This window comes from Miscanthus floridulus, chromosome 17, assembly GCF_019320115.1.
Source record: "Miscanthus floridulus cultivar M001 chromosome 17, ASM1932011v1, whole genome shotgun sequence".
Classification (NCBI taxonomy): Eukaryota; Viridiplantae; Streptophyta; class Magnoliopsida; order Poales; family Poaceae; genus Miscanthus; species Miscanthus floridulus.
In genome coordinates this window covers 86,039,602-86,057,900 of record NC_089596.1, presented here as the reverse complement: position 1 = coordinate 86,057,900, position 18,299 = coordinate 86,039,602, and the positions used below count along the sequence as shown (strand labels likewise).

Here is an 18,299-nt window from a genome sequence, read left to right as displayed (position 1 = left end):
TTAACAACTCTTCTTCCTCTTAAGAAATATGTACCTCGTGGTATGGCCGAGAAAAAAATTGTGTTCATATTATATCTTATGATTAGAGTATTTGGGGTGACTTAAGAACCGTCACAATGTTTGCAAAAGAAAAATCAGAATATTGTTGGTCCAGTAGGATGGATTGGTTCTGTGATGAGAAATATGAATGCCATGAGGAAAAATGGTTGGGATGATCTTTTTGAAGAGGTAAAAAGCTTTTTTTTTGTCCAAACGAAGATAGACATTCCTATGATACCAGTTAGAGGTTGTTCGAATTTTTGTGGTGCCAAATTAGTGACACACTACCAACATTTTCATCATGGGATTTTCATTGTTGTCATTGATTAGGTTCTTTGTGAGTTAAACAATCAATTTCCAGAAAGATCAACTGAACTCTTGAGATGTGTTGCTCGTCTTGATCCGACAAATTGATTTACCAGCTTTGAGATACAGATAATTTGTTGAGCTTGCTAAGATTTATAAAGATGACTTTATTGATTATGATGGTGTAATTGTGAAGACATATTTGATCATTTAGTTATCGTAAGCTCTCTATTAGATACCTTTCTATTATTAATGATGTATTGTTTGTTTGAGCACTTTCAATTAAGCGTTATTTGTTATATATATTAGTTTTTGTCTGCCTGGCTAGTTCTATGTCTCTCTTCTCATTAGTTTACTAATGTCTAATGGACTATAGAACCTGGGGTTTTGTATATCTGGGCTTGAGCTCCTCCTCCGCTTGAACCCTCAGCCGTCGCACCTCGTGCCCTATCCCTAGGGACGGCACGTCACGCCGGAGCTTGTGAGGATCTACCGTGACGTGCGCAGCTTCGTCGACGGCGCGCGTAACTGCTACACGCTCTGGTCCCTCGCGGTGGGGCTCAAGTACCTCCTCCGCGCCAGCTTCATGTACGGCAACTACGACGGCCTCAACCGGCCGCCTGTCTTTGACCTCTACATAGGCGTCAACCTGTGGAAGACGGTGAACGTGTCGGACCCGCCGGACGCCCGAGTCGTTGCGGAGGCCATCGTTGTCGTGCCGGACGACTTTGTCCAGGTTTGCCTGGTGAACACCGGCTCCGGGACGCCGTTCATCTCCGGGCTGGAGCTGAGGCCTCTCAAGAGCTCCATCTACCCGCAAGTGAACCTGACACAGGGACTGGTCCTGCTAGTCAGGCGCAACTTCGGCCCGACTGATAGTACAGACATTGTCAGGTGAGCATATTACACAACTTCGGTCACTTCTCCCGGAGATTTATATGCTAGAGTATTTATTATTAAGCAAGGGGCTTAATTCTTGCTACATCCTCTTCTTAAAGTATGTTGAGTTCCGAGGATATAATAGGATTTTTTTTCCGTGGTATGGAGTAGTTGTCATTAACCTCATAATCCCTAGTGGAACACCTGCTAAGAATTGAGTCATCAAGGTTCTAGATCCACTAGAAGTATCATTCTATACTCATGGGATTGGCGAGTTTCAAACCAAGCGTGAAGCTAGGCTTCCCAACAAAAACCCAATCAGGAAGGTCTCCTACACCGGACAGTCTAAGTACTGGCAAACACCAAGAGTATTAAATATTCGATCTTTACTTGTTCAAACTCCAAGCGAATAGCACAAAGATGCACACTAAGTTCACTCACAAACACTCCTCTTGACTTGAAATGTCCTCAAACCCTTCACTAAGCCTTTTAATATGTGTGTAACTGTCTGTGCACAAAGAGCTCAAACCAGCCAAAGAACATAGATAAGCCGGATATATAGAGCTCCATGGTGAGATCCTAGACGCTGGAAAAAGCCTTGCTAAAAAATCATTATCAGATGATAATTGTGTCTCACTAAGGGACATCGAATCATCTGGGTGGCTCCGCTCTTCCAATTCTTCAAAAATCACTACCAAAGATGCTTGGATATTCTACACCGGATGATAAGTCGTCACCACTGAGGTACACTAACGGATCATAAGATGCACACTAAAGAGCTATTGGACCCATGAAAGTGCAATAGAATCATACTGTGCACTCTAGTGATGAGCATGTCCAAATTGATAAAGGCCTACACAGTATCACCGGATTATCCACCTGTCCACACAAGATCCATTGATGTATCATCCAGTGGATGACACTGACTAACACATAGTATTGCAGCAGCAGATCCTGTAGCCTGGATTAACGGATCCGATGACCTTCTAACCTGAAATCTGGCTCTGTTTAAAGTTCGATCTCATCTAATTCAACTTCTTTGAAATCCTTGATTTCTTTATCTATTGGAGCCACTCATGATTGAACTTCCTAGGAGTTTCTCACATATGTGCATCAAAGTGTTCTTGACTCTAACTTTAATGAAGTTACTACTCTTAATAGAGTATGGCCAAAGATAACCAAAAGCCATAACGCTATTAAGCCTCAGTACTCCCAACACCAAGTGAAACTACCTTGCCCTTAGCCTTCACAAATAACCTTCATTGCCGAATCTAATCTCTGGGAGCCACGATAACCATGTGGCCTCAATGTGACTAAACTTTTCTCATCAATCTTGTAAAACAAAGTTAGCCACATACCCCTGCGCTTGTCAATCATTGAAACCCAAAATGGGGACCTCGATGCATTCAATCTCATTGTAGATGTTGTGACTTGAGTAGAACCAATGAGTAGCTCATGCATACGGTCGTTCTTTTCATCTCACCAAGTAGCCAAGGTCGAGGTCAACGTGGTCAGGCCATGGAGGAAGGCATGGGTTCGAAGCATCAACAGAAACACACGAGTACACATAATCACTAGCTTCTAGCCGACGATCGACATAGGATGATGAGCTGATCAAACGGTGAAGGTAGACGGGGTTGCTCACACATGCCATCATTTAGCAGCCACATTGGAGACAATGTCCTCAGGTGGCAGCAATATGCACATAATCCAACCTGTAGCCAACGTAACGAGGACTAGAAGCATGGGTGGCGTCAGCCTTGATAGGCAATGACCATGAAGATAGCTTGACCACTAGTAGTGTTATTGCTTCCTAGGTGTCGGGTTCATAAACCCGGGGTCCTTCATGGACCGGCTTTCCAACAAAAGGATCGGCCCAGAAGGCAACGTTGGGAATGACGCGCAACTCCTGGGCCGGCCCAAATACCTAGACGATAGGCTAGAAGGGCGATCCAATCTCCGATCGGAAGGCCTGGCCGAGGAGAAACGACGCCCGCTTCCGACTCCGGCCCACCTCTCCGACTAGAGCGCTCGCTTCGGTCTCTAGCCCGCCTCCGGACGGCCTCTCCAACCGAAAGGTCTAGCCAAAACACCACTTCCAACTCCGACCCGCTTCTCCGACCGGAAATACGCCGAACCCCTGCTTACAGCTCCTCTTCGACTGGCGCAATCAGAGCCGACTGGGACCAACTGACCGGGGACGCCCGCTCGGTAAGGACCAGGAAACGGACGGAGAAAGTAAGGCAGGGCACTCAAGTCAACCACAATACCAAGGACCGTACCCTGTACACCTGCAGGACAGTACCCTGCGACCTCCCTGGCATGATAGAACCCAAGCAGTGTTGTAGGCACTGACTTTTCTTCTATAGTGTTGTGGGCACCATCAACTCCCATACCAGACAAACACGGTAAGGCTCCCCCCACGTGCCTCTAGGCATCAACAGTGTTGTGGGCGCCGGCATTTACCGTGCCAGGCGAATATGGTAAAACCCCTTATATGCCTTTAGGTATCAACAGTGAGGCAGGCACCGACATTTGTCATTCCAGAAGACGACGACGCAACCTCCCATGTGCATCTGACATTAAACAGTATTGTGGGCGCCTACCATCATCTAGTACCCGCTGGCGTGGGCAGCAAGACTTAGCAGCATACGCACTCTGACCCTCTCACTTGTAAAGCCATCCCCTTCATCTATAAAAGGGGATGTGCTCTCTCCCAACAAGGAGATCGATCAGTTCACTTACGTTGATTCACCCTCTATAACTTTAGATACTCTAAAGTTATACCGAGCACACGTTCGAACACTTAGCACATAGCGGGGCTTCCATCACCCTCGGCCCTTCAGACTAGAGTCCGACCAGACCTCTTGTACCCTCCATCTTTCTCCCTTCTGTTTGTAACCCACAACAAACTTCGAGCACCTAGGCTCAGGAATAAAGTCACCGACCGACTCAAACTGGATGTAGGGCACGTTGCCTGAACCAGTATAAACCCCGTGTCATTGAGTGCTAGGCCACCTCCGATCACAACGTATAGCAAAACTACAAATATTTACATGTTGGTCACTTTCTGCACCGACAGTTGGCGCCATCCGTGGGGAAGACGCTGTATGTTCGACACTTTTGGTCATCGGATGGCCCACTTTTCCGCCACCTTCGCCATGGCGGGCTCAAGCGATACGACTCGCTTCGGCTCACTGGAGTTTTCTTCACTCCCACCTGTTAGGATGTGGGTTCCACCCATCTTCGAGCCATCCCAGGCCTTCCTCTTTGGAAGCCCGGACTTCGTCACCGACCGGCTCGGCGTACTACACCTCCGCGAGGAGGCACTCGTTCCGGCGCCTGTCGGAGGGGCGCCCCCCGTTGGCTCCGGGACACCCAACGACTTCAACGACGAGGCGCCTGCGCTTCATTCTGAGCAAACGCTCTGCTCAAACCCCGCTGTGAGTAATATACATGTTGTTATTTGTTCGCTATTCACTATCTTCCGCCGATTATCCAGAGGGACCCCGTTGTCCCTACCGCGACCGTCATGCGTCCGGTTCCCCTACGGCCTCACGTCCCCGTGGATGCATACGCCCGGGGCCACCGAAGGATGCCGGCGCCGCCCCCTCTCATGTTCAAATTCGTGGGGATGGCGAGCTATGCTCCCACCTATTTCCTTGACCTCATGGATGACGATGTTGAGAGTGACGGCTTCCGTATCGGCGACGTGACACCTAGCCACCGTCCGTCCCAGGAGTGCGCTATGGCGGACGCTCTGGGACAGCCGCCGGTGGTAGCGGAGTCCTTGCAGACTCACACCCCTCTAGACCCTCATGCGGGGACCCTCGCGCTCACCTGAGAGCATGGCGAGGATCTACGACAATGGTGGCAGAACCAGCCGCCACCTACGCCGACACGCTCGGCGCACCACACTGCGCCCCATGCGCTTAAACCGGCGAGCGCACCCATGCACTCAGCAAATCCTAGAGGATGGAGAACCGTTATGTGTATATGCTAGAGGATGGAGAACCGTGAGTGGATGTACATGGGATGCCCAAGTCAGGCTCAAATCACCCATGAATGGATGGATAAGACCGAGAAATTCTTGGACCATGCATTTAAGGATGCTAAGGGAGCGAGAGACACGTTCTGTCCCTGCAGCGATTGTGAAAACAAGAAAATAAAAACAAGGGAAGTCATGATGAAGCATCTTTGCATGTTTGGATTTATGCCAAACTATACCCGGTGTGTGTACCATGGTGAAGCCTATCGTCCTAGAGAGGAGGTCGTGAGATGATGCTTGGAGGCATTTGATGGTGATGGCGGGGTAGAAGGATGGTTAGGTGACTATGAGGATGTGATGTTCGCTGAAAGACCTCCGGAGGTTGAGCAGGAGGATGAGGAGGAGGAGCCAGAGCCAAGCGCTAAGGCATTCTTGGCCATGTTGGAATCGGCATAGAAGTTCCTACATGAGAAGACAACGGTTTCTCAACTAAATGCCATTGGGCGCCTACTAGGGTTGAAGTCCCAGCACAACATGACTCGAGCCTGCTTCGATGCTATGATGGCAATTATTGGGGATTTGCTTCTGGAGGGTCATCATCTGCCGAGCAGCTTGTACGAGTCAACGAGACTCCTTCGGGCACTGAAGATGTCATATGAGCAGATACATTGTTGTCCAAAGGGGTGCGTCCTATTTAGGAAAGATCACAAGGATGCAAAGTACTGTCCAAAGTGTAAATCCTCTAGGTATGTGGAGGTAGACAAAGGTAGACAAAGTGTAAATCTTCTGAGATTAACTATGCCTAATTTGATCTTATGATGGCTTGTAGGTGATTCCAAACTGGTATGCCACCCACCCCGATTGCTGGGCTGCTATAGTGGACAAATGGTTGGACGCGGACTGGCAGAGGGCGCACCAAGAGAAAAGCGAGCACCGTATGATGATGCCAGGTGTACCTCACCATCAGGGCAGCGCTAGCCTCAGCAAGTATGCGAAGACATATGTAAGTCTCCACCATTTGTCTTATCTAGCCGCGCTCAGTTTTGCATTATTTCTTACCACATGTTGTTGTCTTTCTCGCAGTCGGCGGCGCACGGTGGCCAGCCAATTGGCCAACTCACGGCGTATGCTCTGGCCCACATGGGCCCAGCAAAGTCCAACATCGAGTACAACCTGGTTGCAGGCCCAGAGGCGTACACCAACTCAAGCGTCCACACCCGCCTCACTTCTTACACGGAGGCGCCAAGGTCAGTCCACGGGCCCGACTACAATCCAAGGACCGAGGAGCGCCTTGATCCTAAGCTCGTGATGAGGGTGGAAGAAGGCAAGAAGCATGGGCATTTCTGGATTGGTGACGGCATCCTCGACATGGGCTCTACTCCTCCTCTCCAGCGCCTCCGAGCAGCGAGCACGAGCTCTAGCGTGCCCATAAGGCAACGGCCATCATCGGTGGCGGCACTCTAGGTAAGTATTCCAGTTTCATTCATCGTTCTTTGTCATTTACATTCCTTAGCTATGCATTATTGAAACATTGGTGTCAAATGTTGCAGGCCGAGCTGCAGCAACTTCGGTCCCAACAGGAGGCCCAGCTGGCTGAGCGGGAGGCCGAGCGTCAGAGGCTTCAAGCTTTGGAGGCCCAGCAAGCAGGTTTGCTCTAGTTCGTGCAACAACTTGGGCTGCAACAAGGTTGGGAGATCCTAGCCAACCTGCTTGCACCACCACCACCACCACCACCACCACATCGTCCAGATTCTACTCCAGTGAGTATGAGTACGGATGCTTTACTTTCTATGCTCATGCTTAGTGTCAAACCTAGTGATGGCCTTCGTGCCAGATTTGTTGATGTGTGGGCCTTTGTGCCGACGTTTTTTTTGTAGGTTTTGGAAACCTCCCCGTGCAGGGGAGGTGCTGCCAAAATTTTCAACTTTTCTTTAAACTGCTTACATTTTTATCTTGTCACTCACATGCAATCTCTTCTCTTTTGTGCAGCATCAATCGGGGGCGGCGTCGAACCATCTCGGAGGGTCACCGGCATCGCAAGTTGGGGCATCGCAACCCTCACATTCACCGTGAGCCGCTTCCAGAGTCGGTTTTATGTAGGCATGCCTTTATGTATTGAACTTGTGAACTTTGAACATGTGGTTTGTAATATATTGTGGATTTCGGACATAACTGGTCGTTTGTGATATATATATATGTGGTTTCTGATATATTGTGTTGAATTGTGGTTTCTAATATATATATATATGCACTGTTGTTTACATGGAAAAGCAAAAAAACAAAAAATTTTTTTGCTGTGGCTTTGCCGAGTGCAATGACCATTGCACTCGGCAAAGCTAGGAAAATAGCAGCAACAATTTTCCAGATTTGCCGAGTGCAATGGCCATTGCACTCGGCAATGAAAGTTAAAAAAAATGCTTTGCCGAGTGCCTTGGCAGTGGCAATCGGCAAAGAAAATTTAAAAAAAAAATAAAAACAGGCTTTGCCGAGTGCCTCGGCGCTATGGCACTCGGTAAAGAATGGCTGTTGCACTCGATAAAGAAATTAAAAAAAATTTAAGATGGCGTGAGCCTTCGGCCAACGGCCGTTAATCCTTTGCCGAGTGCCAGCTTGACACTCGGCAAAGCCTTTGCCGAGTGCCCGAGATTTGGCACTCGGCAAAGCAGGCTTTACCGTGAAAAGGTTCGACGGAGCCTCTTTGCCGAGTGCATGGGGCACTCGGCAAAGCGTGTGGCTGCTGTAGTGTGGTGCGCCATCGCATGTGGAGATATGTGAGTTTTAGGCATTCGATGTCGCAACTTGCTCGAAACCTTCTCAAATTTTTATCATAGCCTCCACATGCGATCACATGACACCTCGAGAAGTTTCGTGAACTTCAGACTTCATTTGCATTTTCTATAATTTAAATACACTCCGACCACAAGCGGGTTGTCATGTTTGGCGAACAAGGCGTTCAAAATTTTGGATGAGTTCCTGCATACGGCTTCAAAATACACTCTGCAACATGACTATCATTTTTTGAATGGCTACATTTCATTATTTCATGCATTAGTTCAAATTTACTTTTTCGGAAAAAATGCAAGTAAACAAAATTAATTCAAGAAATATAGCAAAAAGTTATAAAAAGGTCCTAAATTTTAACATGTGCTTGTAAACAATAGATAAGGTCTACAAAAAAAAAATTGAAATCAAAATAAAAAAAAAACAAAAATACTTTGCCGAGTGCCATGCCTGACACTCGGCAAACAGGGCCTTTGCCGAGTGCCAGGCCGCAGCACTCGGCAAAGGGCCTCTTCACCGAGTGTCAGGTTAAGCGCTCGGTAAACATTTTTTTTAATGATGGTAACGGCGTGGGCGGGGTAGGCGGGCAACTGACGGGCATTTTGCCGAGTGCGCTCTTTGCCGAGTGTTGCGCTCGGCAAAGAGTGCCTTTGCCGAGTGGCGTGCTTTGCCGAGCGCCGGGCACGCTGCGGCACTCGGCAAAGCCACTCTTTGCCGAGTGCAACACTCGGCAAAGAGTGGCTTTGCCAAGTGCCCTATTTTCAACACTCGGCAAAGCATGCGGCACTCGACAAATTTTGCTTCTCCCATAGTGCGGCGCGTCACGCCGGAGCTTGCGAGGATCTACCGCGACGTGCGCAGCTTCGTCGACGGTGTGTGTAACTGCTACACGCTCCGGTCCCTCGCGGTGGGGCTCAAGTACCTCCTCCGTGCTAGTTTCATGTACGGCAACTACGACGGCCTCAACCAGCCGCCCGTCTTCGACCTCTACATAGGCATCAACCTGTGGAAGACGGTGAACGTGTTGGACCCGCCGGAGGCCCGAGTCGTCGCGGAGGCCATCGTTGTCATGCCGGACGACTTCATCTAGGTTTGCCTGGTGAACACCGGCTCTAGGACGCCGTTCATCTCCGGGCAGGAGCTGAGGCCTCTCAAGAGCTCCATCTACCTGCAAGTGAACGTGACATAGGGACTGGTCCTGCTAGGCAGGCGCAACTTTGGACCGACTGCTAGCAAGTCAAAAGGTCAACCACATGCCCGGGCCCAGTCCCTGTCATGACTCGTTTGCGTGTGTTTCGTGACTTAGTCGTGTAATTTAGGAGGGGCAACCAAACACAACCTTAGTCGTGTAATTTACGTCCACTGGCCGGACATGATGTGAGTGCTAGCGTGGCTGTGGCCAGTCCCTTGTTTATATTATTTTGCTAGCTACTCCATCATGCATGCACGTGTTGAAACATCGGTTTCTAACAAGGGTGAGAAGTGGGCGGAGGCCTTCGTCTTAGGTCGGGGTCTCCACCCGAGATGGGCGGAGGCCGGCCTCCGCCTAAGATGGGCGGAGGTCCCTGAACGCAGCGCATTCCTGTCGGACAAAATCCTCTGTCAAAGACTCTAGACAGAAGGTCGCTAAACGAGGGATTCAGTAGGCTGTGGCAAAGTGGGAGTAAGAAAGGGGCAGAGGCCTTCGACTTTGGCTGAGGCTCCGGTCTCTAGCTTTGGCAGAGGCACTGCCCGAAAGAGAGAATGAGGATCAAATACAGACTCACAAGAACTAGGGTTTCATTAATTCATTCACCAGCCTCCCGCTCACAGTTACAAGTGTTCCCTATTTATAGGGCTCAACTACCACTTTACAGAGTTTACAACAGTGCCCCTCAACTGCTACGGTACATTCTAGGAATATTCCAGCCCTAGTGTCTAACCTCAGGGGTGTTCTCATCACAACATCTCGCGATGTCTTCACCTTGGGCCTAAGCCGACGCCCACTAGAGGCCCATCAACTGACCTCATGTATGCCTTGCTGACTTGATCGTCCCTTGATGGGCCTCCGCCGTCTTAGGGAGAGCCTCCGCCGTCCTGGGGAGAAGCCTCCACCGGCTAGGCCTCCGCCGGCCTAGGGAGAGCCTTCGCCGTCCAGGCCTCCGCCGGCCTAGGGAGAGCCTTCGCCGTCTAGGCCTCCGCCGTCTTGGGGAGAGCCTCCGCCGGCTAGGCCTCCGCCGTCCTAGGGAGAGCCTCCGCCGGCTAGGCCTCTGCCGTCTTGGGGAGAGCCTCCGTCGTCCAGGCCTCCGCCGTCTTGGAGAGAGCCTCCGCCATTATTCCTTCATTAGGCCTCTTCAAGGGGGAGTTGGCCCATACTCCGTATGGGCTCCCCCAACAGTAGCCCCTCAGCTACTAGGTTATGGACGGTACTACATGACCTGGTAGATGTTCATACAAGAAGAGGCACTATACAACCCAGATCTTGGTTGCGAGGATTGCCCTCCGCAACCCATACATGCGCGCCTCACTAAAAACTCCATCCCAAAAACCCCATGGGAAAAAAGGGCATGGAGAAAAGAGCACGCGCATGACTCTAACCTAAACACACACTAATTCCTTAGGCTTTTAGCTCTGGGTGCCTTTATCTTCCAGATTTCTTCATTTATGGCCTTCGGCTCCTTCTGCTGCTTCTATAGCATGGTTCATCGGCTTCGCTCAGTGCTCTGGTCTCCATTTCTAGGACCTTCATGATGCGTAGGTCTATATCCTTGAGACCTTTGCTTCTGATGCCTTTTTGGCGCGCATGTGTGTCTCCAAGGCCTGATGTATGGGCCTTCGTCTCCATGTCTTCTCGGTGCAGGGGTCTTCAACCGCCTTCGGGTCTTCCGCCTCTAGTATCACCTCGGCGTGCGGGTCTCCGCCTCCGAGGTCTTCCCAGGTCTTCATCTTCGTGGTCTTTGCCTCTAGTACCTTCACGATGCACAGGCCTTTGCTTCCAAAGCCCCTGCAGGTATTCATCTCCGAGGTCTTCACCTCTGAGTCTGGTATCGTCTTGGCGTGCTGACCTCCGTAGAGCTTTCGACTTTTCTTCGGGCGGAGGTCTTCATCTCTGATCCCTCTTTGGGCGGAGATCTTCATCTTTGATCCTTCTTCGGGTGGAGGTCTTCGATTTTTCTTCGGGCGGAGGTCTTCATCTCTGATCCCTCTTTGGGCGGAGGTCTTCAAATAAATCTTCGCTCACGAGCGCCAGACAAAAGACCTCACGCTCCTAAGTGGTTGGTCCTCTAGTGCACTCCCCTAGCCCCTCTTGGCTGGCGTTCGTGGCCAAATTTTAGCCACGATTGGTGTAGTCGACGTAGTCATAGTAGTGGAAGTAGGTGTTTAGAACCAAGTTTGCCGATGTAGACGTGGGTAGAGGTGTTGTAGAACTTGGTGTCGAAGGTGTCGACAGAGGTTCTTGAGCCATATTGCAAAAGTTGTTTGACAGAGGCGATGTTGTTGTACACGATGAAGGTGTCGATGAAGCCCCTCATGCCGTTGCATTGGCGGAGGCTAGTTATCATGGTTTTGCCGAAGGTCCTCCTGCAAAGCTGCTTGGCGAAGGCCCTCCTAAGAAAAAGGTGTTTTGGCGGAGGCGATGTTGGTGGAGTTACCGAAGATGGTAGTGGAGCCCCTCATGCCGAAGAGCTTGGCGAAGGCAATGCCGACATAGAAGCCGACGCCGTGTGTCGAAGGCCTGAGAAGTCGTAAAAATGCAACTGAGTTGATCTCCTGCATTTTTAGGGACTTAGGTTGGGCATTATAGCTTCGTCGAATATCGACTTGCTTTGCAAGTCTTTCGACACCCGGAAAGGCACTGGCTTTCCCACTAGCTGCAAAAGATGGTTAGTCATTTATATGATACGTGAAGGTAGCATGAGAGCCTTAGCTTCGTGACCTGGTGCCCGTGTTGGTTCAGGACTTCTTCTAGGATTTGATGCGTAGAGTCACGGCACCTGTGCATTCTTGGCACGACAGCCTTAGCTTTGTGACCTGGTGCCTGTGTTGTTTCGGGACTTCTTCCAGGATTTTGATGCATAGAGTCATGGGGCCCGTGTATTCTCGGCACGACAGCCTTAGCTGCGTGACCTGGTGCCCGTGTTGTTTTGGGACTTCTTCCAGGATTTTGATGCATAGAGTCATGGCGCCCGTGCATTCTCAGGGCTTCTTCCAGGTGGCCCGGGCCATGCATTGCAATGTACTTATGTAATGTATGTATGAGAATGAAAGCATTTGCGCAAACATATTTAAAAGGTGTAAAGTTATTATGCATGCTGCAAGAATGTCGGTTAAGTTTGAATGAAAGGCAAGCTATGCATATAAGAAATAATGTCCTCAAATGAGAGGGTAATAGTTTTAGATGGCTAGCGAAGGCTGTCATTTGAGGACCTGCACGGGCACATATAAGATTCATAGCAGTGACTATAGTAAGGATTAGTTCCCTGTGAAGGTTAGCTCAAATATTTGATTGATATAGATATTATGAAGATCTTCAAAGAATTTAGTCAGTATATCCTGCAAAAAAGAGGAAAACATGTTAGTGTTTGTGGGTTCGAAGGGTGGTTGGATGTCGAAGGTCAATTTTTAATGGAGGTCTCCGACTGGAAGGTTGTTAATAGACGAAGGCTGTAGAGTGACGAAGGCTACCAACTAATGAAGTTCAATGAGTGACGAAGACCAATAAGTGACGAAGGCTGCTGAAAACCAATGATAGATGAAGTCCACTGATTGATGAACGAAGACCATGACTGACGGAGGCTCAAACTGATGAAGGCCAAAGACTGGTAGAGTTTGCTCACTGTCGAAGGCCTATGACTGATGGAGGCTGCCTAAAACCAATAATATATGAAGTCCACTAACTCATGAAGACCATGACTGTCGAAGGCTCAAACTGACGAAGGCGAAAGACTGACGAAGGTTGCTGACTGGTGAAGGTCAATACATGTCGAAGACTATGGAGAACCAATGATAAGTTGCACTGACATATAATGAAGACCAGTCTCCGCCTAAGACGGGCGGAGGTTGTTGGCTGTAGAATACCACTTACTGGAGAAGGCCATTTGTAGATGAATATTCACTGACTCATAGAGGATCACTGAGTTATCTGATAAGTGTTGAATATTCCATGAGAACCACTGACTGGCGGAGGTTATTGACTGATTCATATAACTGTTGGACAGATATTTGACGAAGGCTGAGTACTTAATGAGAACCGTTGGCTGATGAGGAGTACCGACTGATTTGTCTTGAGGAGGTGCAAACACGCATATAACAAATGAAATATATTCTAAGGGGGGTTAGCTTGGGAGGATAAGAGATACTTACAGCGCTGGTGACCTGCATGTTATTGAAAAAAAGATTTGACAACATTTGAAAGTTGTTTTAAGTTAGCCGGGTCGGGGCCAAGCGTGTATAGCCACTCAGGCCATGCTTTTGATGCAGCGAAGGCCACAACAAGTTTTTTGGTCACATTGGTGACAAGTTGTACATGAAGGTTGGTTTACGAAATTTGCCTCGAGAGGCAACGGTTAGACCAAGAATGTGTAAAAATAAATGACAAGGGCAAAATTTGTTAGGATTATAAGCTGATGAAAAGTATTCTCTTATGCTATTTTGATACCTTTGGTGTGGTAGATCTCATATCGTGGACGGAGTTGTTCCGGAGTCGTGGCGAAGGGCGCAGCCTCCGCGTGGGCGGCAGGACGATCGCGAGGACCGTCAGCAGTCGATGCCGGTGGAGTGAGCATGGCTGGAGTTGACTTGCTCTGGAATTGCAGCAAAGGATGCAGCCTCCGCACTGGCACGGTGAGCGATAGGCCGGAGGACGGCCGCCATCTCTTGTTCGCAAGTCGCGGCGAAGGATGAACTATCCGTGCGTGCACGGTTTGTGTGGAGTCTAGGAGCAGGGGTTCGTGGTGGAGGCTTTCCTTTCTGCGTTTGTCTAGCCTTTGACTAATGCAGTGTCACGGACCTGGCCTCTGCATATTTTTCGAAAGATCACGGTACCTGTGCACGCATAGATCAAAAAATCTTGCAAGGTTCTTGTTAGCATGTGGGTATACCACCCCGGCGGCCGATGAAGTGAGCGACAGATCAGGGCCAGAGTTGTCCGGGGGTAACGGCGAAGGACTTAGAGCCTCCGCGTGGGCACGGTCAGCGCGGGGCCGCGTCGAAGGATGACAGCCACCATCCAAGCATCAGCCGGTGCCGGTGGAGTGAGCGGCGGAACGTGGCTGGATCGTAGTCGCCGTGAAGGATGCAGCCTCCGCATGGGCACGGGCACGGTCGGCGCTAGGCTGACGTCGGAGGTCGGAGGCCCTGCATTTGCTCAACCAAAAGACTTGTGCACCTAACGGTTACTGTAGCTTCGAAGCTGACGCCAGAGCAATACTTGAGCTTTGGACGTTGCTTGTTGGAGCTTTTCCTAGGAAGCTTGCCTACAACAATTCTGCTGCTTTGCCATTATAGACAAAGGTTAGTGAATCATTGCATATTTTAATGCATCTAGGTGCAACATGACTATAAGCGGAGTAGGTGTGTGCAGAGTAACGGTGAAACAATAATTACTTGGACGGCTAGATCTGGGTATGTATTCATGACTTATCTGAACTGCAGTAGGCTGAAGCCTTTGTGCGAGGGCTGTACACCACGAGGCTGTCGAAGGCTATCAGATAGAGACCGAAGGCTTGGTGCGAAGGCTCGACATCCGGAGGTCTTTCGGGGATTTTTTAAGTTGGCGGCCGAACAGAGTTCCAACTCTCAACTCAGAGAAAAGTTTTCGATGGTTCCAACTCGTAACTCTCAAAATATTTCGTGCCGAGCACGGTGGGCACCACTGTTGAAACATCGGTTTCTAACAAGGGTGAGAAGTGGGCGGAGGCCTTCGTCTTAGGTTGGGGTCTCCACCCGAGATGGGCGGAGGCCGGCCTCCGCCTAAGATGGGCGGAGGTCCCTGAACGCAGCGCACTCCTGTCGGACAAAATCCTCTGTCGGAGACTCCAGATAGAAGGTCGCTAAACGAGGGATTCAGTAGGCTATGGCAAAGTGGGAGTAAGAAAGGGGCGGAGGCCTTCGACTTTGGCCGAGGCTCCGGTCTCTAGCTTTGGCAGAGGCACTGCCCGAAAGAGAGAATGAGGATCAAATACAGACTCACAAGAACTAGGGTTTCATTAATTCATTCACCAGCCTCCCGCTCACAGTTACAAGTGTTCCCTATTTATAGGGCTCAACTACCACTTTACAGAGTTTATAACAGTGCCCCTCAACTGCTACGGTACATTCCAGGAATATTTCAGCCCTAGTGTCTAACCTCAGGGGTGTTCTCATCACAACGTCTCGCGATGTCTTCACCTTGGGCCTAAGCCGACGCCCACTAGAGGCCCATCAACTGACCTCACGTATGCCTTGCTGACTTGATCGTTCCTTGATGGGCCTCCGCCGTCTTGGGGAGAGCCTCCGCCGTCCTAGGGAGAAGCCTCCGCCGGCTAGGCCTCCGCCGGCCTAGGGAGAGCCTCCGCCGTCCTGGCCTCCGCCGTCCTAGGAAGAGCCTCCGCCGGCTAGGCCTCTGCTGTCTTGGGGAGGGCCTCCGCCGTCCAGGCCTCCGCCGTCTTGGGGAGAGCCTCCGCCATTATTCCTTCATCAGGCCTCTTCGAGGGGGAGTTGGCCCATACTCCGTATGGGCTCCCCCAACAGCACGCATGTCCAAGCCTTGAATATAGAGAAGCCAACAGTTATACTATCTGGGCATCTGGCTCCAGTGAGAATAGAATAGGTGGTGGCAAGGCAATGAGGCAATCAAAGCTGGGAGCACAGGCGGCAAGGCCGTGGTTGTTACTCCTCTGCCTCGCGCTCACGTGAGCTACCACCGCCACTGAGACCGGTGGTTTCATCAGCATCGACTGTGGCTTCCCGAGGACGACGAGCTACGTTGACGACACCACCACGCTGTCGTACGCCCTAGACGCCGCATTCACCGACGACGCCGGCGACAACTACAACATCTCCGCTGTGCACGTCACGCCGGAGCTTGCGAGGATCTACCGCGACGTGCGCAGCTTCGTCGACGGCGCGCGTAACTGCTACACGCTCCGGTCCCTCATGGTGGGGCTCAAGTACGTCCTCCGCGCCAGCTTCATGTACGGCAACTACGACGGCCTCAACCGGCCGCCCGTCTTCGACCTCTACATAGGCGTCAACCTATGGAAGACGGTGAACGTGTCGGACCCGCCGGACGCCCAAGTCGTCACGGAGGCCATCGTTGTCGTGCCGGACGACTTCGTCCAGGTTTGCCTGGTGAACACCGGCTCCGGGACGCCGTTCATCTCCGGGCTGGAGCTGAGGCCTCTCAAGAGCTCCATCTACCCGCAAGTGAACCTGACACAGGGACTGGTCCTGGAAGGCAGGCGCAACTTTGGCCCGACTGATAGTACAGACATTGTTAGGTGAGCATATTACACAACTTCGGTCACTTCACCCGGAGATTTATATGCTAGAGTATTTATTATTAAGCAAGGGGCTTAATTCTTGCTACATCCTCTTCTTAAAGTATGTTGAGTTCCGAGGATAATAGGATTTTTTTCCGTGGTATGGAGTAGTTGTCATTAACCTCATAATCCATAGTGGAACACCTGCTAAGAATTGAGTCATCAAGGTTCTAGATCCACTAGAAGTATCATTCTATACTTCTGGGATTGGCGAGTTTCAAACCAAGCGTGAAGCTAGGCTTCCCAACAAAAACCCAATCAGGAAGGTCTCCTACATCGGATAGTCTAAGTACCGGCAAACACCAAGAGTATTAAATATTCGATCTTTACTTGTTCAAACTCCAAGCGAATAGCACAAAGATGCACATTAAGTTCACTCACAAACACTCCTCTTGACTTGAAATGTCCTCAACCCTTCACTAAGCCTTTTAATATGTGTGTAACTATCTGTGCACAAAGAGCTAAAACCAGCCAAAGAACACAGACAAACTGGATATATAGAGCTCCATGGTGAGATCCTAGACGCTGAAAAAAAGCCTTGCTAAAAAATCATTATCGAATGATAATTGTGTCTCACTAAAGGACATCAAATCATCTGGGTGGCTCCGCTCTTCCAATTCTCCAAAAATCACTACCAAATATGCTTGGATATTCTACACCGGATGATAAGTCGTCACCACTAAGGTACACTAATGGATCATAAGATGCACACTAAAGAGCTATTGGACCCACGAAAGTGCAATAGAATCATACTGTGCACTCTAGTAACGAGCATGTCCAAATTGATAAAGGCCCTACACAGTATCACCGGATTATCCACCTGTCCACACAAGATCCATTGATGTATCATCCAGTGGATGACACTGACTAACACATAGTATTGCAGCAGCAGATCCTGTAGCCTGGATTAACGGATCCGATGACCTTCTAACCTGAAATCTGGCTCTGTTTAAAGTTCGATCTCATCTAATTCAACTTCTTTGAAATCCTTGATTTCTTTATCTATTGGAGCCACTCATGATTGAACTTCCTAGGAGTTTCTCACATATGTGCATCAAAGTGTTCTTGACTCTAACTTTAATGAAGTTACTACTCTTAATAGAGTATGGCCAAAGATAACCAAAAGCCATAACGCTATTAAGCCTCAGTACTACTCCCAACACCAAGTGAAACTACCTTGCCCTTAGCCTTCACAAATAACCTTCATTGCCGAATCTAATCTATGGGAGCCACGATAACCATGTGGCCTCAATGTGACTAAACTTTCTCATCAATCCTGTAAAACAAAGTTAGCCACATACCCTTGCGCTCATCAATCACTGAAACCCAAAATGGGGACCCTCGATGCATTCAATCTCATTGTAGATGTTGTGACATGAGTAGAACCAATGAGTAGCTCATGCATACGGTTGTTCTTTTCATCTCACCAAGTAGCCAAGGTCGAGGTCATGTGGTCAGGCCATGGAGGAAGGCATGGGTCAAAGCATCAACAGAAACACACGAGTACACATAATCACTAGCTTCTAGCCGACGATCGACATAGGACGATGAAGCTGATCAAATGGTGAAGGTAGACGGGGTTGCTCACACATGCTAGCATTTAGCAGCCACATTGGAGACAATGTCCTAAGGTGGCAGCAATATGCACATAATCCAACCTGTAGGCCAACGTAACGAGGACTAGAAGGCATGGGTGGTGTCAGCCTTGATAGGCAATGACCATGAAGATAGCTTGACCACTAGTAGTGTTATTGCTTCCTAGGTGTCGGGTTCATAAACCCGGGGTCCTTCATGGACCGGCTTTC

The 18,299-nt window shown here is 49.7% G+C and overlaps 1 protein-coding gene and 1 pseudogene across 1 annotated transcript; both read left to right on the top strand.

Annotated features, from left to right (window-relative positions):
* Positions 1 to 192: 192 nt before the first annotated feature.
* LOC136515905 (probable LRR receptor-like serine/threonine-protein kinase At4g29180) lies at positions 193 to 1,243 on the top strand. The gene is made up of 2 exons (XM_066509363.1): positions 193 to 228; positions 803 to 1,243. The coding sequence occupies exons 1-2, from the start codon at positions 193 to 195 to the stop codon at positions 1,241 to 1,243; spliced, it is 477 nt and encodes a 158-aa protein (XP_066365460.1).
* A 14,553-nt stretch (positions 1,244 to 15,796) lies between these two features.
* On the top strand, positions 15,797 to 16,456 carry LOC136517712 (probable LRR receptor-like serine/threonine-protein kinase At4g29180; annotated as a pseudogene).
* The last annotated feature ends 1,843 nt before the right edge of the window (positions 16,457 to 18,299 follow it).

Coding starts and splice junctions, on each gene's coding strand:
- LOC136515905 (XM_066509363.1), top strand. CDS start 193: ATGAGGAAAAATGGTTGGGATGATCTTTTTGAAGAG. Junction 229..802: donor GGGATGATCTTTTTGAAGAG/GTAAAAAGCTTT, acceptor CCCTATCCCTAG/GGACGGCACGTCACGCCGGA.